The sequence below is a fragment of the Gallus gallus genome, chromosome 2, assembly GCF_016699485.2.
Source record: "Gallus gallus isolate bGalGal1 chromosome 2, bGalGal1.mat.broiler.GRCg7b, whole genome shotgun sequence".
NCBI lineage: Eukaryota > Metazoa > Chordata > Aves > Galliformes > Phasianidae > Gallus > Gallus gallus.
Window position 1 is genome coordinate 77,781,564 of NC_052533.1, and position 25,054 is coordinate 77,806,617.

General features: G+C 41.0%; 1 protein-coding gene and 1 long non-coding RNA gene across 3 annotated transcripts in view; one reads left to right on the top strand and one right to left on the bottom strand.

The window, feature by feature from the left end:
- Nucleotides 1–427: 427 nt before the first annotated feature.
- The window catches only part of DAP (death associated protein), a 43,994-nt gene continuing 19,367 nt past the window's right edge, over nucleotides 428–25,054 (top strand). Inside the window, exons 1-2 of the mRNA NM_001031003.2 lie at nucleotides 428–559; nucleotides 7,624–7,720. Coding sequence (NP_001026174.1) covers nucleotides 505–559; nucleotides 7,624–7,720 — 152 coding nt within the window. The 5' untranslated portion in view covers nucleotides 428–504. The remainder of the gene's footprint in view (nucleotides 560–7,623; nucleotides 7,721–25,054) is intronic.
- LOC107052639 overlaps nucleotides 15,764–25,054 on the bottom strand; it is a 29,889-nt gene continuing 20,598 nt past the window's right edge. The window contains exons 3-5 of one of the 2 annotated variants that reach the window (XR_001465249.4): nucleotides 23,389–23,434; nucleotides 21,512–22,392; nucleotides 15,764–15,938 (exon numbers count right to left, since the gene is read on the bottom strand). This is a non-coding gene — a long non-coding RNA (uncharacterized LOC107052639). Of the gene's footprint in view, nucleotides 17,575–21,511; nucleotides 22,393–23,388; nucleotides 23,435–25,054 lie in introns of both variants that reach the window. The other variant, XR_001465250.4, reaches the window with a different exon arrangement.

Consider the following 25,054-nt stretch of genomic DNA (forward strand, 5'->3'; position numbering starts at 1 on the left):
GACGGTTCATCTGGATGACCTTAGTGGTCTTTTTCAACCTTGATGATTCTATGTTTCTATTCCTTATGTCAAATTATGAAAGAGAACGAAACCAGCACATAGCGTTTGCACTTTGCTGGTAATGTAGTTATTACAAATTTAATGGCAGACTGTTGCTGGCACCAGTTGCATAAAACGCCTTCATATTGCTTAGGGGTGAAGAAAAAAAACAACGGGCCGACTTCAGCGCGGTGGTGGTTTGGCAACACACTCCACGCCCAGGAGCGGAACTTACGGCCCAGGTGCACGCCGCCCTGCGGGTGGAGGTCTGGGCCCGGCGCCAGCCCTGCTCCGGGCCGCGCCCCGCGGCGAGAGGAGACAGGGCGGACCCGCGGCCGCCCCCACCCTCTCTGGGCGCGTCCTGGAGGCGGCGGCGGGCGGCCACGTTGACAGGGCGGGCGGCAGGCGGTGCTGGCGGCGGGAGTGGGGTGTGGGCGCGCTAGTGCGGGCGCTGTCAGGGTAAACATGTCTTCGCCTCCCAAAGAGAAAGCCGAGACTCGGGCTGGACACCCTCCTGCTGGTACTGCCGCCGGGTCCCGTCTCTCCGCTCTTTTTCTTATGGCCTTCGGGGCGGGCCTCGGGGAGGGCCGGGGCGGCGGCGGTGGAAGAACGGGGAGGCCCCGAGGGGCGCACCGCGCCCGGCAACGGGGCAACACCCGACCGGGGCTGGGCCCAGGCGGCCTCTCCCGTGCCCCGGCCCGGCGGGCTCTCCGCGGCGGGGGTGGGTGGGAGGGAGGAAGGGAGGGAGGCGGCTGCTCGGCCCGCTGCGAGGGGCTCCGGCGCCACGTAGCCGCGTAGCGAAGTCCGCAGGCAGGAGGTTCAAGGCTGCTTCTGTTTGCGCTCCGTGTTTGCCTGTTGAGAAGGTCGCCAGCTCGCCGGCCTCCGCCCCCTGCTGTGCCCTAGGACGTGGAAGCGTGTGTGGGCCCTGTCCAGGTCTCAGCCAGCAGCTTGCCATCCCTCCCCGAGATGATTGCTGGCTTTCTGGCAGCATTCCTTCCTCAGCGACAGAGGCAGCACTCCGCCTGCACCCTCCTCTTCTTCATTCTCTCCCAGGAAGCTCTCTGCTTGCACATACTTTCAGGCCTGGTCGGGGCTGCTTTTGACACTTTCAGTTTCTGACCTGGGTGCTCATCTGTGAGCGTGTGTTGTCCTTGAAAGGTGAGGAAGGTCTGGGAGCAGCCCCAGGGCTGACAGAGGTGCCCTGCCTGCACGCAGGAGGTGGAACAAGCAGCCTGAACTAATCACAGCACGCCCTGCCATCTGCAGGGCCCTGCATGCCAAGCGGAAACACAAACCAGGAGCTCAGAGTGCTCCTTACATCCTTTTTTTGTGTGTGTGCACAGTGGTTCTGGTGCTGCATTAGGTTGAAGTGATTGAAGCCGTGCAGCGATGAGCTTTAGTTCTAGAGATGAGTAAGGAGGGAGGCAGGACAAGATGCTCCTGAGGCTGTTTTGGCAGCTTCCACACAGTGCTGCTTGTTCAGGGCTGAGCAGAGCAGTGGTGGGGCATGGGCTGAGCTGAGTCATAGCTTTGGTGTTGCACAGATCTGTCACCAACCATGGACAGGAGCTCCTGCGTGCAGCGGGGACCCATTGCTCATAGTGTTGTTCTTTCACACGCTGCTCATTTTTCTTCATCTTGATTACAGTATTCTGAAAATGAGAATTTCAGTCGTTGCTCCACAGGCTTTTCTTATGTCTTCCAATGTTTCCTAGTGGAATAGTTTTTCAGATGTTTCAGTCAAAAACGCTGATATTCATCAGAATCATAGAAAGGCATGGGTTGGAAGGAGCCTTAAAGCTCATCCTGCCCCAGCCCCCTGCCAGGGACACAGTTTGCATCCACCAGATCAGGCTGCCCAGGGTCCCATCCGACCTGGCCTTGACACCTCCATGGCTAGTTAGATCTTGTGGTGAGCTCATTCAGGCAACAAATGCCATTGCTCTTGAAGTCCAGTCTCCTTGAGATGATGTAAATGAATGTCTGCTTCAGGATAAAAGACATACTGAGATGTTAGATGGGTGCAACAAGAAGACACACCTAACCCATCAGCAGGAAGGGGAGGAAGGAAGAAGACTGGTAGACATTTCCAGCTAGCTGCCTGTATTTAGATTTTTTTAATATTGTTGCTTATTTGAAGGGGTTTTTTTCCAAAGCCTGTGTTCTGAATCAATGGTTTGTTATTTAAAAATCTCCACAGTCCACCTTAAAAATGAACGACGCACAGTGCAAAACTGTAATTGGAATACAGCAGGTTTTCCTTGCTGTCAGAGTGTTTCATTATTTTCTCCCTTTCTAAGATATGCATCCACATATGAGCTGAAGAACTTGCTCAGCTGTTTACCTTTTAAGATCTTCAGCAACCCTGGGGGTGTCTTGTGAGTGTGCACCAATTCAGCTTTGACAGGGGATTGCCAAGTCTGTCTATGAGATGAGGGAAACGGATGTTTTACAGAATCTTCAAGTCATTCCAGGAAGAGGATGGTTCTGAACTGATTGTCAGAAGAGAGTGCCTCTGATGTGTCGTCCTTTGAACACTTCAAAAATCCACAATGAACATGCTGACTAATGGCAGTTTATATTTACTGTAGAGGCTGAAGCTAGGTTTTAATCCTCTATCCCAAGCTGTTTTAGATCCTTGAATAATAATGTAATGCCATATGGCTGTTTGCACAGAGGTTTTAGCAAGTCAGGAATTCTTTAAAAAAATAAAAATGAAAGAATAACTTGTAGACAGTTTGAATAGTATTCCTAAATAAATAGGCTAGTTCTTAGCAAAGCGAAGCTGTAAATAGGAGGACTTCATTGACTAACAGCTTGAAAGCTGTGGATTTGCTGCCTATGGTTGTATCTGTAATTAGGGATGTCTTAACCCCACTGAGTATGAATCACATGCATAAAAGTTGGGGAAGATTTGGATCATGAAATTGAAGCTGAATTGACAAACTGATTATATTTTGTGTGCACGGTGAGCCCTCACTGACTGCATGCGGTCTGCTGGCTTCCTCTCTGCATTGATCTTTTCCCATAGGTAAAACAAAAAAGACAAGAAAAACACTTGAAAAAAGAAAGGATAATGAAATAGAAACCCTAAGACCTCAGGTTGGTAACAGGGTACATGAAGTGGCTTTGAACTCCTTTCTGAAACTTAATAAAGCTTAAGTTGAGGCCCTCATATGTATCTGTCAGTAAGATCAATGCGTCTGTAATACAATGCGGTGTAGGTTTGTATGGCTTGCAGCAGCTGAAAAGGGCTGTGTAATTATGCTTTTAGCTGTTCATTTCTTCCAATAGCTACTGTGGATGAGTAAAGCAAGGTGATTGTGGTAATAGTTTATTTATGAGGCTTTACAATAGATTCATGAAAATAGTGATGTGCTTTAGTTCTGCATTAGAACAAATAGCTCTAAGCCAGGATTTCTATGAAATGAAGGTATATAATAACTCTTCCATTGTTTTGTCAGATGCTAATGTATGTTCCCTTAAGCATGCAGAAGGGCTTGTTTAAGGTTTCTCTTGGTCTTGGATTTTCATACATCTTACGATAACAACTTCCATTATACTGACGTGGTTCATGAGAAATAAATTATTAATATTTAGCACTATGCTCAAGGTGAAAAGGAAGGTACTGAAGATCTTGGTTAAGCTGTTGATTTTTAGAGGCTCTGAATGGAATTATTTCACCTGAACCAGAAGGTGTGCCCAGAGAGGACTGCCCTAGGCCATGAGGCTGAATATTGGCCATCTGAATCAGCCGTGGTAAGAGCGGTCGCTCAGTTGCAATGATTCTGAAGATGCCTGGTGCTTTCTGGCCTGGTGTGATTTATTTTGGAACTCTAGGAGCACGGCAGTACGAGAAAAGGGTAAATAAGAATGCTTGCTGATTCCAGGTCACCTGGAATATGAAGCAGGTTGCTTAGTGCATTTCCAGGAGGTGTCCGGAGTAGCCGTACCCATAAGAAGAACGCAGTTTCATTCGTAGGTTAAACAAGGCAGTCCTGTCTGCAGCTCAGAGCAGACCAACTAATAACTAAAACTAGCTCTTATCCAGTAACTGGACAAACAGACCACTCTGCTGCTGTTCCCAGGGTTTGCTTGGAGGTGAGCCCCTCTTCACACTGTGGAAGATGATGGTACCTCATCAGCTCCACAGCAGCCATTCCCTGATCCCCTGCCCTCACAGGGACCCCGTGCCAGCAGCACTGCAGCCTGAGGTCTGTAGAATTACCCATCTCAGTACGGGAGCTGTTTTGTTCCTGATCCCAGGGCAATTGCCGGCACCTTCCTGTTTGGAGCATGTATTCCTGGCAATGTTCTGGAGGGTGGTTTCTCAGTTATTTAAGTCCTTTTTCCGCTCTAAGAAGAATCTGAGCTCATATTCTCTTAGGAATAGTTCTTACCTGACAAAATCACAGTGGAAAGCATTTGTTCGGCCATTGTATTAAAAATCTAGGCAAGTAGGAAATAGACGAATCCTCTCAATCCAAGAAAATCTCACAAATGGAGTATTTTTCCTACAAGTTGGTGCATGTCATCATTTCTTCTCTGTCCAGCGCTGGTGTGTTGCTGGGTTGAAATCTTTTGAAAAGGGAGATGATTTGTGGGGTGAAGACATTCTTTCTCAACTCTTTTGAAGCTAGTTTAGGTATTATTACTGTGTTGTATCATGGGTGGCATAGATGTAGCTCAGCTGTATGTACAGGAGGTTGGGGTCAATATTTCACTTTTGCTTTCAGAAATTCAAATGATAACTACCTGCAGAAGGATCTGAATGTATTAGCTGGATATCCTTGCCAGTGCCAGATAAAGAGAACACAAGCGGCTGCCAGCCTGATGATATATAATGGAAGAGGAGAGGTGTTTTAGACCAGCTAAATCCTTGGGTATTGTTTCACCTGGTTCTCTATTGGATGGTGAAAGGCTGCAATGTGGGAATATGTGGCTGTTGTCCAGAAATGCTGTTTGTGTCCTGGCAGGTGGGTGAAAGCATCCTCTACAAAAAAAGAATTTGAAATGGAGTTAAGAGGGTCTCATTATGCAGTGAGACTAGGTTTAAAAGTTACTGTTAAAAAATAATGAAGGTAAAGCAAAATGAGTGCTGCTGGTAAGGATTTTAGGCTTTCAGAAATGCCTTGGTGTCAGCAATTTAGCTGATGGGTCTTGCTCTTATTCTAGCTTGTAGACTTTGATTAACTAAGTTAAATCAAGATATTAGAGCAAGACAGTGCTTGATAAGACTCAGAGTGTTTACTTTTACGAATAAACTTTGTAAGGAGCGTGCATCTAGAAATAAGAGAATTTATTATTTCTGTTCCATCTCTAACACCACCTATTTGTTACATAATCTTTCTGTTGTTCCCTGTCCCATGTGAAACGTATCTCACATGTTTAAAATATGTTAGTTTTATGCTGGAGACAGCACAAAGATGGTGAATATGCTGTGTATTTTGTTATTGCACAATAAGTGGACGTAGTTTTGAAGGTTTGTAAAAAGTTATTCTGCTCTTTATTTTCCTGTTGGTTGCTTGTCTTTAACATCATTTATCAAATTAAAATTATATCTTTCAAATATTACATGAAGCATTACATTACATTAAAAGTCTGTTTAACAAATCCAGGGACCTAACATGCACTTTTCCTTGGGGGTGGTTACTCTCTCTGCCTTCCCCAGTGTAGGCTGTAAAACTTACAGGCAGGAGTATGTGTTTCACTGCTGCTCTGAAGAACTAAGTTCAGAGCTAAGAACTTGCCCTGTTTCTAGTCTTCAGAGATTTGCACTGAACCACTGAGCCTTAATCTCTGTAGGTGGGTTGCAAGGGGCTGTCAGAAGTCCCAGCCTGCCCTAACCACAACAGCAGGCTGCTTCAGCTCCCTTCGAGTCACCCACTTGTGTGCCCTGGCACTGTGCTTGCTCAGTGTGCCATCTCTGAATCTGCCCATGGACCTTCCACTTGTGTAAACATAGAGCACAAACTAGCCTGTCTGTAGGTTGTTTTTTTTTGTTGTTGTTGTTGACTGCTGTAGTAGTTTTCTGATGTGGTTACTGATTGGAATGGAACTCTTCCAGTTCGCTGTGATGCATCCTCTTATATCCAAGCAAAGATGCAGGTTGGTCAGAAAATGGCTTGAGAGCAGCCCTGAGGAGAAGGGTTTGGGGCTGCTGGTTGATGAACGATTCAACCTGAGCCAGCAATGTGCTCTTGCAGCCCAGAAGGCCAACTGTATCCTGGGTTACATCGGGAGAAGTGTGACCAGCAGGTCAACGGAGGTGATTCTGCCCCTCTGCTCTGCTCTCATGTGACGCCACCTGGAGCACTGCATCCAGTTCTGGAGACCCCAACACAAGAAGGACATGGAGCTGTTGGAGTAGTTCCAGAGGAGGGCCACAAAGATTATTAGAGGGCTGGAGCACCTCCCCTGCAGGGATAGGCTGAGAGAGCTGGGGCTTTTCAGGCTGGAGAAGAGAAGGCTCTGAGGGACCTTATAGGGGCCTTCCAGTACCTGGAGGGAGCCTACAGGAAAGCTGAGGAGGGACTGAAATTCTTTTCTGTGAGGGTGGTGAGACCCCGAAACAGGTTGCCCAGGGTGGTTGTGGATGCCCCCTCCCTGGAAGCATTCAAGGCCGGGCTGGATGGGGCTTTGAGCAACCTGGTCTAGAGGGAGGTGTCCCTGCCTATAGCAGGGGGCTGGAACTAGGTGATCTTAAAGGTCCCTGCCAACCCAAACCATTCTGCGATGATGTCCCATGCTTGATTGTAAGCATGCAGGGCAATTGCTGAAGGAGGGAGAAACCTACAGTATTAAAACAAAGTCTGTCAGAAGAACCCAGCCTGTTGCTCTCCTTAGTAGCTGCAGTGTTACAGTCTGGATTTAGATCTTATTTCATATTTCACATGGGTAGGGGAAGATGTGAATGTAAGTGGATTTGCTTTCACTTCTCGATCCGTATTTCAAAGGGATGCATTTTGTGATTGCGTCATTTCTAAAACTGAAGCGTGACAAGGATTTGAAATGTGGTAATGATGTTCTTGCAGAATACAAAGCTCTGTTCTTAATGCAAATTGAGTCCTCCTAAAACTTGCTTTTTACTATACTGTTTTTGATTTTCTTTTTGTATAAATATTACTACTATAATATTTCAGTTGCATTTCTGACTTGAAATGACAAATGAGGTTCTTCTGCCCGTCTTGTTTTATGGGAGTATTTAAAGATTGTGGCCTTTTGGATACTATTACACAAAGCTGTTGCCTCAATTTCTTCTGAGTACTACAAGTTAACAGAGGTGGGGGGAGAGTTAAAACAGACTTGAATATTCTAAAACAGCGTTGGAAGCAGGTGGTGAAATGAGCTGCTGCTTCTCAGGATGAGCAAAGATGGCATGATGTGAATGAGAATGGCAGATGCAGTCTTGAAGTAGATGCTTCTCAGATCTGCCTCTGTTAAACAGTTTGGGCCCCTTTTTCAAACAGTAGTTATTTAAAGTTACTCTGCAAAACACTGCGTGTGGAGAGGTTATCGGTACAGCATTTGTTATTTGCTTGTGCTGGTTTGAGTGAGGTTTTGTCTTTCTCATTTCTATTCCAGTTAAAGCGGGTGGGATGCGGATTGTGCAGAAACACCCACACAGTTCTGATACCAAAGAAGAAAAAGATAAGGATGATCAAGACTGGGAAACCAGCAGGTGAGTGTTTTGGTTTTGTGAATAAGCTGCAGCTAATTTCCATTGCCTTGAACGTTATCAGCAGTTTGTTTTACTTGTAGATAGCAAAGCAGTGGTACAGTTGTTTTTGTATTATAAAATTGATTTTAAGCAAGCAAGTTGTGTGCTCTGTGAAGAGAAATGGAAATTCTGGTGTTTTTTCCACACTGAGCCTCCATTAAATGAGCAGGTAAGAGAAGGTTAGAGGGAAATAGAACACAGCGGTTTAAGTAAGATATCGTCTTTCCTAAAAGTCTCTGAACATCATTTCAGGCTGCGCAGAAACAGAAGCTAGGCACATTCGGATACAAGCAATAGGTTGTCAGTCTCTATGTGAGGTTGTCTTGCTGCGTACTAGTGGAGTCCTTTTACTGTTCAATTTGTACTTCCTTCTCTGTAAGGTGTTTGGCAATATGGTGTCAAGACAAGTAAGAATGAAGTTATTAACATGAGCCACTTCAGTTGGGCATTCTGCTGTTTTCGTGGTAGAGGATACCAAGACAGACAGCTCTTACGTGATAAATCTGCTTAAAAATGCTAAGTAACTGCTGTGTAGAAATGAAAGCAGGAGAGGTTCAATGAACTCAACTGTATGTTCAGAACGTTCATACAGATGCTTCCTATTTTTTTGCTTGCTCTTTTTTTTTGGTAGCCAACACTGTATTTACCTAGAACTCTTATGTACTAGCTATAACTGCATTGCTTTGTCCTTGCAATTTGCTCATAGCAAAAAGGAAAAAAAAAAAATCAGAGCGCTATTCTTGTGCTTCAGTGAGTCTGACTTACGTAATGCTTATTTAACATCTCAAACAATGGTAAGAAAAAATAAGCATTGCAAAAATGTCTGAATAAAAACTGACTACTGTTGGAAAACCGTTCCAAGTCACACTTTGCGTTGGAAAGAAGTGGCGCAGTTATGAGAAGGAGAGAATGATTTTAATTGATGTTTTCAAATGAAAGGTTGGAAAACTAAAGTTTCTGCTATTTCTTTGTTAACCAAATTAGTCACCTTGCTCTTCTTTTTAATGGAGCACAAGTTGGAACAGAGTCTGTGTTGCAGTTGAGTTTTGTCCAAAGGAAGGAGTCGCGTTTTGTGGCTAATTTAAACTTTGCTTGGGTTTACATGCTTTTATTTATCCTGTGTTTTATACCTGCTGTTTATTTCATTTCCTTGGCATGCCAGCATCGCAGTGGGGGAATTTCAATAGGGTCCAAAGGAGAAGACTTTTGTTACTTGTTCACAGATCTAAACCTCTGGTACACTTTAGTTATCTGCTTTATTTGTTTCTTTATACAGAATTGTCATTTTTCCCTGTGAGTCAAATAGTATAGGGAAAACTTTAAGTTTTACCTTGGTATTTGTGGCTATGTCTGCTTTAGCAAGTACCATGGTATGATAGAAGCAAATTTGTAGGAGGAAGCATTGCTCAAGACTTAATGTTCACACTGTGTGTGTGTGTTCTGGAGACTAGTTTGTTTGATACTCTGGACTGAATGACCAATAAAAGCTGGCACGTGTTAGGTGTGTCCTTGGAGTACGTATTCCAGTTTAGTTTCGTCCGTAAAGAGTCCAGGTTGAGTGCCCATAGATAATCCACAATGCAAAGAATAATGTGGGTAATAGAATGATTAGCAGGTTGGGAGGTCTGGTCACCTCCTGGTCTTAGTTAAGATGCTAACATTAATTACATTAATATTGTAAAACAGATCCAGGATCAATTTTTACTCTTAAAGGAGAGTAGAAAGTTTGATGTCTTCTGTAGCTACTTTAGTAACTGGGATTTAGTTAGCTGTTGCACCTCATAAAATCTATTGCCTTAGCAACTTGATCAATTTATTGTCAAAATATGCACTTGGAGCCTGCTCTTTGCTGTTGTTTCAGACCATCTGTTATCTGTCTTTCAGGCTCTTGTGCACAGTTATTCTTGAGCATGTTTTTTAATACAAATAGTATTGGTCTGAATTTCTTTTAAGTCTTCATGTGAAGGAAAGTGGAAGGATGAATATAAGGAACATATCTAGGTGGAATCCAGAGTTGATCAAAAAAATTTATGTTTCCTAGCAGAACTGGGATACCTTTTTCCATGAGGGTAAAGCATTTAATGTGCCTGTTTTAGGTTTCTGCCGGAATACATCTGCAGCTGATAGCTGTGCATGCTGTAGATGTGAGCAAGAGATTATTTAGCTATAGACAGGATAAGCAAGTTCCACAGGTCATAGTACATAAAGCTGTTTGTCAGAATTAAATTAAGATGCCTTGCAGCATGATAGCTGCTTTCCTTCTGGAAGGTGCAGTCCTTAATTCTGTGCCTCTGCGTCTGGTGGTCCGTGGTGACCTTCCAAAATGTTTGGATTTCTAATGCCAGTGGAGGGAGGTTTATCAGCTGTGGTAGAAGGAGCCACTAGCATTCTGTTTTGGTTTCTCTGGCATCCGTATACTTTTTGTCAAGAGACATAAAATTGTCTCCTCACTAAAAAGATGTTTTTAACTTTACTGTTAAATTTTCAGTCTTTGCCATTTTAAGACAGCCATTTTAAGGCAGTCTTGTTGATATGATGCAATCTCTACTACCTGTTGCATTCAGAGGGAAAAAAAAAAAAGGCAAATAGACCTTGAAGCTGTTCTTAGCAGGTGTTACCAGCAGCTCACAATGATTTAAGAGAAAATAGTTAAACAAAGAATAGTGTGTATGTTCACAGGGAGGCTACAGTGATCTAGCAGTTATTTTAATTTCATTGTAGGCTTAGTTGAGGACAGACTAGTGAAACTGGCAGTAAATTCTGACAGAGGATTTCAAGTTCTCCTGGAATTCCCTGGGTGCTTTTGAGAACATGTCATTTCCAAGACTGCACATCAGCATGGGAATCTGAATAGTTGTTTAACAAAAAAGTATTGAGCTACAGTTTGTAGAAGTACTTGTGGCTTTGGAGAGGCTAATGTTGTTTTTGTAGTGTGCTTGAAGGATAAGGCATTAGGTTAGTATCTCTAGAGTGAGCATTAAGTGAAGCTGATATAGGTAACTGAAGTAATTAACAGTACAGAGACAAAGTTACCTATAAAATGACATTTACCAGGTAAATCTTTGATATTTCTTTTATCTTTATATTTCTTTTATCTTTTATCTTTATATTTCTGAGTTGTTCAACACCTTGCAGTCCAGTTACTCTAATTTAGTTTCCAAAATATTTTATTCAGTCCTGCTTCCTACAGTAACATTTAGTGACAACCTACCATTTCATGATTGGCTTTTCATCATGGAAGTCTGTGATCTCTTAAAATAATATGTGGTAAGATGGTCTTGTGCTCATTTAAAACTTTTCCTGTAAGACAGTTCTCAGTTTTGAGTGGTAATGGTATTACTACAGCTTTACTTGAAGAGGAATGTCTGGTCTGATTCTGTAGAGAAGACCTCAGTGAAGAAGGGAGAAACTGCATGGCTGGATTTAGGTGAACTAAAAAAACCTTGTTCTTGTGGAATCCAAAGCCAGTAGTGTCACTGTGACCTGGATGTCAGTGGTGAACCTGAATGAGTGAATGAAGTCCTTGGCCTTCATGTTCTTTAGAACAACAGTGATTTTGATTAGCTTGACTGGAGATAGTACGCTGTCTGGGTAAACTTCTGATCAAACAGTTTATTGCTGTAATTGCTACAGATATGTGTCAATTCTTTTTTTTTTTTTATGTTGCAGTTTTGATTAACAGTCATTTTGATTACTGCTGGAAAGTTTTCTGGTACATGATGAAGGTGAAACATACAATTAAAAGTGAAGGATTATGAATAGAAACTGCCATTTTTCAGGGTTCTTTGTTATCATTTGGAATAATTAGGCTACTCATGATTCTAGATTTTACAAGAATGCATGTTTAACTGAGATTTGCAATCATGCTCAGTTCTATGCCAGAGTTTGACTCTAAGTGTAATACTGAAAGGCAGATAACTTCAAGCATTCAGTTTTGCGCAAGAGCTTTATTGTCAGTTTAGCACCTCAAGAAGAAGAAATGATACTAACATATACTGGTATCTGGGTGGTTAAAAGAAAAAATAAGTCAAATATCTGGCTCATTTTCTTATTTTAACAAGCAATAAGCTGCCAAGGCTTTCAGGACTAAAGATTATCCTCTTTCGCTTCATTTCTGATACAAGGCGGGATAATAACAGTGAATTAATTACTGAATATATATGCAGTAAAGTTTGAATGCTTTAGTTAAGTTACACTTTCTTTTCTTTGAGAAGCTCAGAGGAAATCTCAGAAGCCTAGACAGTGGCTATATACTTTCATTCAGAAATAAATTTGTTTTTCCTTTCCCTCCATTAGCTTTCTTGCAGCTAGCAATAAATAAGCTGTAGGCAATATTTCTGTTTTCATTTGTCACTGAAGAGTCTTCTGTCACTGAAATTTTTTGCTGTGTAATAGCCCACTTTATGCAAACTTAAGGTAGAATTTAAAAAGTACAAAGTAATTATACATCTAAGCCATTAGCACAAGTGTAAATGCTTCTTAACACCTTAAGCATAGAAACCCTTGAGATTATTTTTCTTTCTTGCGTTTCACCCTGTTCTGGTTATTTAGCTGGTGCAGGAACTGTAGAGTTGAGGTCCTCGCCCTTCAACTTCAGAGTAGCTGCCGTACATCATAACCAAGAACTGAAAATGACATCATCTGACATTCAGTTCACTTTGCACACAAGGCTTGTAGGAGGTAATGAATGTCATGGATGAAGATATTTCAGTCCAGTTTGTTCTAATATTGTCTGTTTTAGAGATAATACTTGCTTGATGGAAGAAAATCTTGGAAATTATAAACAAAGAGTCAAATAAAGATGCTTTACAGATTGTTCAACTTAAAAACCAAACCTCAACAATGGGCTCGACTTCTATACGTACTCAGAATGAACAGCATGTTAATGTTTATCACGTGTAGTTCACCAACACAAATCTGAAGGAGGTCCTCTTCATCTGTGTTCCTGTTTCTGTAAAGCGAAAATGGTGGAAAAGCGAGCATTGACTCAGTGGAGTGAATATTCAAAGCTTAAAAAAATAAAATGGGTGGAGACAGATACTGTATCATCTGCTTTAGTTTTTGGAGAGGAAGTACTCAACTCTGCATAGGTCAAGGACTGACCCAGACTTTTCTGTGGATGGTGCCACCTTGTTGCCTTAAAAGGTCCCTTAGGCTATTGTATCAATATAGGCAGCTTTGTAGGAATAAATTGATAATATGTACAGGCATCAGTCATTAACGTCCATATCTTCCTTTCTTTTTTGTTTTGGTTTTGTTTTGGTTTTTTGACAATTCACGTTTGTTCTACTGCTTTTTGTCGTTCCCTGCAATCTTTTTGGGGCCTTATTCTGTTACCTCTGTGAGCTGAGGTGGTTTGATGCAAAGATGATGTCCAAAGAGAGTATTATTTTGGTTGACCAGATGAAAACTGAAACTTGATTAACTGTATGGATATAGTCGATGTGACTCCTGAGGGTTTTTATTCATGTCTTTGGTCTTTGAGCTCTGATTACTTGCGTGTGGAATTTTGCAGACACTTGGCCTTAGAGGATGAAATGTCTGGGGGAAATAAAATGGAAAAAGCACCCTGGCTGTGAACACCATGCTTGCAGTTTCTGGGAAAAATGCAAACTGCAGCTAACATTAGGTGTTATTCTCTTTTCATACTAGAGTTTGATGTGACTCAAACCTTTTCTTTACTTGGTTAAATATTTCAAAGGCTAAAAGGAAATTTTGCTATCGAAAAGACTGTAAAGATCTGCAATTATACTTTTGTGATATTCTTAAAAAGAGTACAGAACATCTTACTCCGGTAAGGGAAATAGGTTTCTACTCTCCAGAACATCTTTATTTTTCTGAAGGATTCTGTCATTTGTAGATTTTTTTTTTCTCTGATCCTTTTCATATTTATTATTTTGGACTTAAATTCACAGTTAGGAGGACAGCTTCTTAAGTGTTACATTCCTCTCCTTTATGTAAGTTATATTTTTCCTTAACACATTTTCCCACCTCATTCTTCATCTTCATGTCTTAATCTTTTGCACAGAGCATTTATGATTAACAGATGTTCAAGCCTAATAAAGTTAAGCTATGCATAATTTAATTACATAAACAGAAGTAGTATTAGCAATTTTCAAGCAACTGTTTCAGGAGAATAACTTTTCCTGATGACCAGTCATGCAGAGAAGTAACAAGATAACGCTATGACCTGTGTTGAACCTTATCAAATGCATATATTGTTACAGATTTAACTGTAACTACCTGTCAGCAGTTTACTTTGGCTGGGTTCCTTGACAAGTGGGATGGGGGGGACCCACGCCTTGGGAAAAAGGAAAGCGGGAAAGGGTAGGAGATGGGCCTAGAAACAGTGGCAACGATCTGAGGAGAAACAAACTAATTTACTAAATAAGATATCGAAATGCAAGATAACACACTATAATACAATACAATACAGTACAGTTGGAATTGAAGCTAATAAATATAGTAAGAGAGAGTGTCCAAGAACTAAAGGCCTTACTCTAATGCTGAAGGTGAGATGTATAGCCAGGATGAGCAGAAAGGCAAAAAAGAGAGATGTCTCATGATATGCAGACAGTTTTATCTTTCCATCTGAGTGGAAAATGGAAACAGAACAATGCAAAGTCCTCCAGGGGTATGTAGTATGTAGTTCTTCCTGAAACTATTGACAATCCATGGACCTGGAGTGTTAATTCTTTAACTCCCAGTACACTACATGATGTTATGATACGGAATACCAATAATCAAAAATCATAAAACCACGACACTCCCTAAAACAGCTTATGTAATACTGATTTTTAAATGCAGCACTTCTGTAAAGCAAGAGAAGTGTTTGTGAATATCTCTGTTTAAGTGAAAACATCTGTATGTGAATGGAAAGGAGGAGAAGCTAGACAAGATTGTTAATGATGCATTCTCATACAGGAAGTTGCTTCCAGTATTTCTTGATGCTTGAAAGAGTAAGTCGATAAATCCATCAAAGTGCTAGTTATTTTATTGTATAGGTAGCTCTTTTTGTATTCCAAGTACTCTATGCATGTGTGAAAAGAACTAAGAAAAAATCTGATATACCACCCCTCAAAGTGATTAGTAGATATACCATCCGTCTCAGTGAGAACCTTGTTCGGTCTCAAAGAAACATATGTTGTCTTACAAAATTAACTGGAATGCTGAGTTGATTTGTCAGCCAAGCTGGTGTAAGAAGATTGTAAAAGAATGAGTCTGTGTGATGTATTCATATGTATTCTGTGTGGTGAAGAAAGTGAGAAAGCTTAGTCATATGTGAGAGCAAAATGAATGTGAATGGAAGTATGTCTTGAGTGACAGAGTTCATGTAGCACGATGTTCCATGTCTGTACAAAATGTAAAATCTAAGATAATAGCTTCAGCAGTTATTTTGCATTGTATTTTTTTCCTGGTATCCTAATATAATACATGAGATGAAGGTCCCGATGCTAGCTTGAAGGTAGGAAATAGTGCTGAAAGAGAGTATTACAGGGGTATTATAATGCACAAAAATCTTCAAATCCAAACAGTATAATCAAATGATTTTCATTATGTCAACTAAGCCCAAATTGTTATTACTTAAGTATTCAGCAACTCTGGGATCCTTTCTAAAGCTGAGTGTCTGAATTTCTATTAGAAAAAGCTGCCAAAGAACCAGATGCTACTCATTTATTTAGAATCAAAAACCTATGTTTGAAGTGAAGCTACCATGAGCTAAAAATGAGTAGGAGGTGTGTGAGATTGACACCATGTGTGCCAAGAGGGGCTCTAGTTTTTCCAAGTAGCACCTTCCTCTCCCTTGTGTTTTTTTTTTTCTCAGCCTCCACTGTGTTAGGGACTGAAGCAGCTTAGTATTAAAATAAACTTCAGAAATATTATATATATATATATTTTTAACTGTCTGTGGGACACACAGGAAGGAATTTCACACAGCTGCTCCCAGGACCCTGGTAGTAGAAGCCAAAGACACATGAGAAAGAATTAAAGACAACACTAAAACACTTGTTACGTTATCATCAGAGTTTTATTTAGTCTGCTGTAGCAGTTGGGAGAGCTGTTCCATTGCAGCAGATTACTTGCTTAGAAAGCATTCACTGCAGTAGATTTGCTGTCTTCTGATTTATTGTAACGTTTCAGTGATTGCAGCTTGGTTGGAGGCATCCTTTTAAATAAACTGCAATTAGCAAAAAAATACTTCAGCGAGAGTCACACAAATCTCAATTCTGATGGGTTTGAGTTTCTCTGGGACTAATTCCTTAGAATATCTATAACACTGTATATGTATAGGACTGCTAATGCATTCAAGTAGGAGCTGCTTTTCTTGCTGCAGCGCATGACAAAATCCCAAGGTTTACATGCTGGGAGTTTTCTTTAACATGAAACAGGATAGAATTTTTTTTCCTTCTTGGACTTGTTTAGATTTAATTACCAAGGATTGCTTCCTGGAGATCAGTTTTGGCATAGCAATATTTGGGTTAGCACCTTAAATCTACAATTTCTTTAGATTTGCTTCCATTACCTTTAATCTGCAGCATAAATGTTATGATTCTGTGTTCCTCAGGCTACTGTCACCTGCATAAGTACAAACTGAGCTTTTGTAGCAGATAAGAGTGAAAACAGTCATTGAAGCAAAGAGAAGAGGAGACTTGATTTACACATTTTTACTTCCTCTTTTTTTTTTTTTTAAGGTATGAGTTTCACTGTTAGTTGATGATTCATGATCTGCCAAATCCAACTTGGCTGAAAAGAGCAAAAAAAATCCAACGCTGTGTTTTAGCTTTCAAAATATGTGGCAGGAAGGAAATGTAAGAGTGGCTGGAGGGGAAAAAAATTCCTCAAGTCTGGCAGGGATTTTGTACAGATCTTTGTCTTTTTTTCTCCCAGCTGAAGACTGAGGAGGACAACCTGGTAAATACAGATTAATAACTTAGGTATCACATATTAGTCTAACAAGCATAGTCTTTGTGAATAAATCCTGAAGTGAAACTGGTCACTCTATAGATCCTTGTGAATAAAAGCTTTATTTGCTTCTGTTTATCCTTCATGTACTTTGACTTCCTTAATGTAAATTATTGGAAGAGATAAATACCAATGTATACAAAGAAACCTGAAAAATCTTTATGTAGAAAACAGCTGCTGTGATTTGGTGTCTGGTACTTGACGTTCATGACTTTTCCTACTCAGTAGAGAGCTTCTCTTGCCCCCTTACTGCAGTCCTGGTGTGATATTTCTCATTTAGGATGCAAGTCTGTGGTCCATCTGCTGCTAGGCATCAGGCTGGGGGTTAGGAAAAGGTTCTTGACCAGCAGGTGGCTGGGGAAGAGGTACTTGAGAGCACTCAAAAATGGATAGGTCAAGGTGCAGCAAGGCGATGGCGCTTGGAGCAGAAGATCAGACCAGTCACTTTCATGTTCCTTGCAATCTTAATTGTCCTATAATACTATGAAATAAGTGATACCATAGAGGTTATTAGTAAATCAGGTAGAGGGAAGATGTGGGATGCTTTTATTTTCTCTCTTTTGTAACACAAGACTGGAATGTCCAGTGAAAATACAAGGTAATAAAAGGAAATATTGAACATGTGGCCTTTCTTAGATGAGCTGGTGGCTCTCTGAACAAATTGATTTGTGCGAGTAGAGAATTTTTTATGATCATATATCACAGCAGTGTGAAAATCTAATAAGGATTCTTTTAATTGCACCGTAGTCTCTGTATTGCCTCACACTGAAACACTTCTGAGAGGCTGGCAGTCTGGCTGCTGTCTGAAATATTCATGTGGTTCTTGGCCATCTTTGCTAGATTTCTTGTCTCTGGCACAATAGTAGGGAAAGAAAGAAAGGTGGAGTTAAACTATGCTGTGAACAGGGTAAGACAACTGGTAAAATGCTTAAATCTCTCTGTTCTGTAGCAATAGCTCTGATTCTGTTAGAAGCTTCACCTTGGAGCCCCAGTCATAAGCTAACACAATTTAGTGCTAGCTAACATATAAAATGAATCAAACCTAGGCTACAGCCAGAATGTGAATTAACCTCTTTCTCTTCTACCAGCAAGAAGTGTTACCTGATGTTATTGGAATAGAGTTTGAGCCCTCTGTTTACTCTCCAGGCCAACCAGGGGAGCTGTTTCTAAGTCCTCCGGAGTCACAGATTATAGAATGGCTTGTGTTAGAAGGGACCTCAAGGACCATCAAGTTCCAACTCCCCTGCCACAGGCAAAGATGCTGGCCATTTGATCAAGTACCTAGATGATAGTACAGATGATAATACTAACCCTCCAAGTCTACCTTATAACTTTATTGAGGAAAAAAGCTTTGAGTCTTGTGACAGGACAAAGCTGACTTTTTTCCTTCTCTCACGTTTCTGTTGATGCGAATAATTCTTTTTCTCTGAGCCTGATGGTAAGTTAGAAACTACAACAGCCGTGTTAATTTATGGTCTCATAACAGTAAACAAAAGCTGTATATATGCTTAGTTCTATGAGCAGCCTCTGAAAAACAGTTGTCATGAGATACTGTTGGATTGTGTTCCCACCTGTCTGTGGTCATCAAAGTATTACTTGCAATTGTTTTTGCAAATTTGCAATTTGTTACCCAGCATACAGAAAACATAGCTGCTGAACTTGAGATGCCTCTATAAAATGTCCTATAAGTGTGCTTTAAGGAAGTTGTAACAATCTCTGATGAATGCCATGTCTGCTAAATAGAGAAAGATGAATTTTGCAAGATACTCTGGAACTTCCTGTCTAAGAGCATAAGGACTGAGCTAAGGTTGATTATATGTACAGGGAGTACTTTAATTATGCTGTTTTCTAATTGGTGTGGAAAAATTTCAAGCAACTGGATAGCTTAAAATATTTGTAAATGACCAAGCAAAAAACTGTGTGATAGCAGCACATTTGCCTTAGAAACTTGATGTCACTGCAAGCAAGAACTTCGCAGGATTTAAAAATCTTATAGCAGCAGTACATAGATAGTATCATTTATCCATCAGCTGGCTTCTTAAAAATGAATAAATAAAAGTGCCCCCATCTGATGCAGGAAAAAGAAATTTCCTTATCAGATTCTTGTATAACTTGCTTGCTGTTGTATATCTGACACCTTTTCCTGAGGCAAGATGAGTCTATGAATGTGAGGGAATGCTGGCTGATACTGAATTAAAAAGAGGAAGTCTTCAAGGCTTTTGCTGGCATTTCTTTTTGTGTGTATTCTTTTTTCTTTCTCCTTAGATATGTGAAGACTTCTGTCCTTGAGTTTCCTCTGTTTCTGGTAGCTAAACAGACACTGTCCTCACTGTGTTGCATTGGTTATTGTTCCTTTCTGTTGGAGCTGCTTTGTAGACCTCACTTGCACAAGAGCTGAGGGCACAGATGAGGAATCTGAGGATAAGCAGTGAAGTATAGAGGATACTGTGTTTATTAAGCATCAGTTCCTCAGATTATACTGTCATACTCGTTTAGCAGTTGAATGTAAGAGAGGTTCAGTATCCCATGTGTCCTTATACCTTATTAGCTGCTACATTAGTGAATGATAGAAACACTTAAGTCCAGATTTTGTGTTTTCTTCTTTATGGAAGGAAATCTTCATTCTGTGTACTGCTGGAGGGTAAGTTAGAAGTTTGCTGAGTTCACAGTAAAAATGACAGGAGGAGCAGAATCACCTAGCAGGAAGAAGCTACTGCAAAAACCATGTGCTGGATAAAGGAGGTGTTTTGAAAGATGTTTTAGATAAGTTAACACATGTTCTTTCATCAAGAAACTGCCTGTCAGGTTTAATTTGAAATGAAATTAATTGTTAGTCTGACAGCTGGATGTTCTGGGAAATGCAATAAATATATTGGTAGCATATTTTTTTCAGCTCTATTCTCTAGCCATTGTTGGACTTAATGAGAAAAGAAGAGCTAAAACACGCACGTTTTTAGGAACTAGTTGTTATAAATTATGCTTATGTAGAAGTAATCTACAATTTTGTGCTCTTTTAATCAAATGCTTTAAAAACTGTTCCATAATCTTTACTAACAAACACAGGCATATAAAAATATTGCTAGTTCTGGTGACTTGTTAGTATGTTTATTCCTATGTACTGTTGATATTTTCTTTTCTTCTCTGGTGTATCTGGGACAGAGAACAATCTGAATTCCCTAAACTATCAATATTTAGAACTAAAGCATTAATTTGCATTTTTGGTCATAAGAGATTTCATTAGAATCAGCTGAACTTTGAAGAAGTAATTCCAGTTGGATTTAAAAGGACAGCGAGGTCATTTTCTCTGATCAAAGCAAAGGCTGCAAAGTAGTCTTCGGCAATTGACGCAGATAAAATTGGAACCAATTGTCTGAATGATCAAAGTTCTGTTGTTACCATTTCACACTAGTCCAGTTCAGCAGTACCTTTCAGGCAGTCATAGAACGCACGTAGTTCTGTCCAAAAGGAAAAGAAGCTTGCCAAACGCTGCTATGAGACTAGCTTTGTAATTAGAAACGCAATGCTTTCTCAGAAAGGTAAGACTTCAGGCACCAATCTGGATTAAGCACCGTCTTTGTAGACAGCTGCTTTTACTTTTGCCACCACTTTCTCATCTTTGCTTTGTTCCAGCAGTGTAGATTTTCTGAAGAAGTGTTACACTCTTACCAACACCTGCCTTGTGATAGTGGGCAGAACTGTACAACAGTACCAGAAAGATTTCTAGCCAAACTTTAAAGTTAAGTTGTCATATTTAAAGTAGGCATTTCTTTCTTCCTGAATAATTACTTTTTCCTCTTCACAATCTGCCAGCAGTTTTGGAGTGGTACTAGTTATTGGCAGCAGAGAAACATGCCATTTCCTGAAATTCCATTTTGATTCTGCAGCAAGAATCAAATCAGCAGAAGATCCTGGCTCCAGAAATACGTAGAGACTAGTGTCTCCGAGCACTAATTTATCAGTACTGTTTAATAAGGAGAAGAATTAAAGGTCCTGGGGGGGATGAGTATCTTCCTAGGACAGAAGTGAGATTCAGGGCACGTGGAAGAAGAGATTGTAGTTGTCTGAAAAGATAATGGGAAGGCGGAGCTGTGCGAGTATCAGAGATCTGAGCTGCGCTAGGTAAGACAGAGAACTGAGTGAGAGGCCTGCTGAGATTTATATGGAGCTAGGTAGAAAGAAGGAAGGGAAGGAGGATTTAAAGCAGAGTGGCAGAAGAATTCAAACCTGAGGAACAGAAAGGAGCAGTGAAAGGCATGTTTGCTTTTGATTGTGCTGTTGCTTTGTGGCCAGGAGTAAGATACAAAGTATGAGCAGTGTCCTTACCCCATGCATTGCTGGCCAGAGCAAAGGATGACAGCTCATTGCTACTGTTGCTTTCCCTTCTGGTGAATTTAAGAATCTTTAAGTGCTCATCATTGTGATGGTGGGGTTGGTATTGTTGTGACCAAATCTGTTTCTCCAGTTTTTGGTTTTTTTTTTACTTGGAGAAAAGTTGGAGAAAATTCATTCCATACAAATGTACCATCTAATGACCTATATGCAACCTTTCAACCCTGTGAAAGTGATCTTCAGAAGAAGAAGAACAACAAGAAAAGCAGTCTCCCTTTTATTTATCCTGCTACCAGAGGGATTTTCAAGTAGTAGTATTACCAGGTGAAACTAAGCTTAATAACAATAAATATTTGAACTTCACTGAGCTTTGGTTTACCAATTTTCTTCTAAAAGTAGTAAGAGATATTGAATACCTGTCTTTTCTTCAGCTCGTTGTTACAGGGAAGTGTTACTTACATTTTGGAGATGATTTCAGGTGTATGCCGAAAGTAAAGGCAGCAATGAAACTTCAGAAAGCTCTCAACTGTGGATTGCCTAGCTGAATAGGAACAGATGAAGACAAAGAGCTGCTGATGAGGTGACTTGCAGGGACGTGATCACAGTATACTTTAATTAGTTATTAGCAGTATTGTTAAAGGTTTGTTGTTGATCACTGGAAGCAAATTGTCTGGTGTAGATTGTCTGGTTTAGAGTACTGTGTTTCTGTATTTCTTATAAACTACAGCATATTATTAACACAGTCCAGGGTCTGGATCATGTAGTAATTCAGGTTCAAGAGGCCCTCAAGATCTCTAGACTAGCCTCAGAGCAGGGTCAACTGTAGAGACCAGAATACTTGGGACTTTATCTGCCTTGGTCTTGAAAACCTCCAGAGATGGAGACCACAGAATTGGCTGTCCTCAGGGTAAGAAAATTTCTCCTCATGGTCAGTGTGAACCACCCTTGTTTCAGTTTATGCTTATTTTCTCTTATCCTGCCACCATGTACCATTATTTAGAGCCTGACTTCATCTAAGATGTCAGAAGACAGCTTCCTCTGTAGGTAGTGGCAGGCTCTTGGCCCAAAGCCTTCTTTCCTGCCCTGTGAACAAAGCCAGTTAGCTCGTGCCTTTTCTCACAGTTTGAGGGGTCTGGCACCCTGATCATCTAGGTGGTTCCACTAAGTTCACTCCACTGTACTGATGCTCTGTATGGGAGGCACAGAACTGGATGCCATATTCCAGATGTGGTCCAATGAGCCCTCAGCAGAGGGAGAGAGTTTCCCGCGCAGTCTGCACATCCTTCTGTGCTGCTAGGGAATTCTACTGGCTCATGTTCAGTTTGCTGTTCACCAGGACTCTGGGAGAAAAATACAGGATATTAGCTGTAAAACTTTGATCTCTTCTTTGTTAAGTACAACCTGCATTTCATCACTTGGTGCTCTGTTTTAGGTTTCTCTCCAGTTTAGCTTCAGGTGTCTTTTCCTCTCTTTTACAAATCCCAGACTGTCTTTTTTTTTTTTGTCTTCATCTGTTCCTGCCTGACCTGTCAAGTTCATATTTTCTGCACTTAGATCTCCTGGGATTTGTGTCTGTAAGGGTATAGAGTAGAGACATCACAGAGAAGCAATGATAATAAAGCATGGCTGGTGTATTATGTTGTTTTGGGAGGATATTGCAGTCTGCTGAAAATGCAGGAAGTCCCATTTAGCCCATGAAGTTTTGAGGACTCTTGTACAGGGCCAACTGTATTTGCTGTGCCTTACAGTATGCCCAGTAGATACATGCAAGCACAAATGCTTTCAAAGCATAATTTACAAGCACAGATAAAATACCTCATTAGTCCCTCACTTAACACTGTTGGAAATTTAGATGAGTTTTTGAGCCCCTGGCCTTTTTTTAGGCTTGAAATATTCAGACTTGTCATACGCCTGAAAATTCCTGCAAGTCTTGCCTTGTCTGTGTCCTTTGTCCATCATGGGACAAATGTTATCTGCTATCACCTTCAGGACCCCTTACATGTTTTTGCCCCCTCAAAACACCAAAGGGAAAATTCTTGACAAAGGAGTATCTTCTAAGCAGGGCTGCATCCTTTCTTAATCTTCTTCTCCTGTGAGAAGGATTCTACCTACAAGAGGGTAGGTAGACTTTTTGCTGTGTAGGAAGTCAAGTCCTGGTGGGAACTGTCTCAGTTCTTCTGTCAGTCATGCATGAATATTTCAAGAAGCATCAGGATGAATTTTTTAAAAGTTAAGAGGTAATATGCTCTGACTTCTGTACAGCTAGAGGTGTTCCAGTGAATAATTTCATGTGAATCCCACTGTGTGACTGTTGTGTACTTCTTCAAGGTCCTTACCTTTTTATCTTTTACTTTCCGTTACTTGATGAATTCCAAGAACCACCTGTGCAGAAAACAATCCTCAGCTGAATCCGTACTGATTTTGAAGTATTTGGAAAAAAAAAGCAGAGGTAGTTTATCATGTGTGAGTTGTTCTTATTTTGTTTTGTTTTTAATTAAATTTGGAGTATAGTTAACACAGAGCATGTAAGATTATCATCCCTCTGTTGCAACTAAACAGCTGGGTGGCGTAAGGAACGCTTCCTGCAATGGTTAAGGGATTCATTCTCACTGACACAGCCATCATCTTGGATGACGTTCTCAAAGAGAAAGCTGGGAGTACTGCCTGGCCTTATTGTGCTGAATGACAGTGTGAAAATAGGTGGCCAGGGAGTCTTGATTTTATACATGAAGATTGAACCAAGTGGAATGAGGCTGGTCTCTAAAAAGTACTTCGATTCTTCAGAGTTGGTAACTAATCTTTTAGTATTGATACATAGCTTAGTTCTGAGAAATGACAAAATAAATGATCTCTTAAGGCTGGCCTGTGCGTGTAGTATTCTTGTCAACTTCTCCTCTGCATCCCAGTAGGAAGCAGTTTACACTATTAAAATATACTGGACTGTTCTGTCTAAATATTGGGAGGTATTTCTTTGCTGCTCAGGTGACATAGCAGTGGCACAGGTTTCCCAAGAGAAACTGTGGAGTCTCCTCTTTGTAGATCTTCAAAAGCTTCCTGGATACAATCGTGAATAAGCGGCTCTGAGTTGCCCCTGCTTGAGCAGGGGTTTGAACTAGATGGCCTCTAAAGGTCCCTTCCAACTTTAGTCCTTCTGTAATTACAGAGCAGTCAATTACAGAATTACAACTCTATAATTTTGTTTTTATTCTTTCAGCGTTGTTTGTCTCAGATCTGGTGGTTCTTCTAGTTCTCAAAAACAGGCAGAATCATTGAAGACAGTTTTACTTTATGAACTGTGTAAATAGTATGTGCGCTTGTATCATTTTTAAAGGGATAATATAATCCAAGACAGCAGTTTTAAAGCAATCCAAAGTGTAGTGAGTTTTAGTAAGAGTGATCTGAGAAGAAGCGCTTTCCCTCTGTGTTGCTGTCTGGGAGGAGACACCTAAACAGCAACCTGTAGAGTCAGGATGGCCCTGCAGAGTTGTGTAGCCTTTTCAGGGTGAAACCTTGTGTACACGTCCCCAGAGTGTCACCAATTAGGCTGCTGGGACCACTGCAAGCCACTTTTTGATTATCTCCACAACCACGCTGGTCCAAATTGTCTGATTTAATTTCTGATCAACAGGAGTGCCAGTGTAAATGAGTGTGTTCGCGAAATATGAATCATAGAATGGCCTGGGTTGGAAAGGACCACAATGACCATCCAGTTTCAGCCCCCTGCTATGTGCAGGGTCGCCAACCACCAGACCAGGTAGCCCAGAGCCACATCCAGCCTGGCCTTGAATGCCTCCAGGGATGGGGCATCCACAACCTCCTTGGGCAACCTGTTGCAGTGCATCACCACACTCTGAGTGAAAAACTTCCTCCTAATGTCTAACCTAAACCTACTCTGTCTCAGTTCAAGACCATTCCTTCTTCTACTATCGCTATCCACCCTCGTAAACAGCCGTTCCCCCTCCTGTTTATGTGCTTCCTTCAAGTACTGGAAGGCCACAGTGA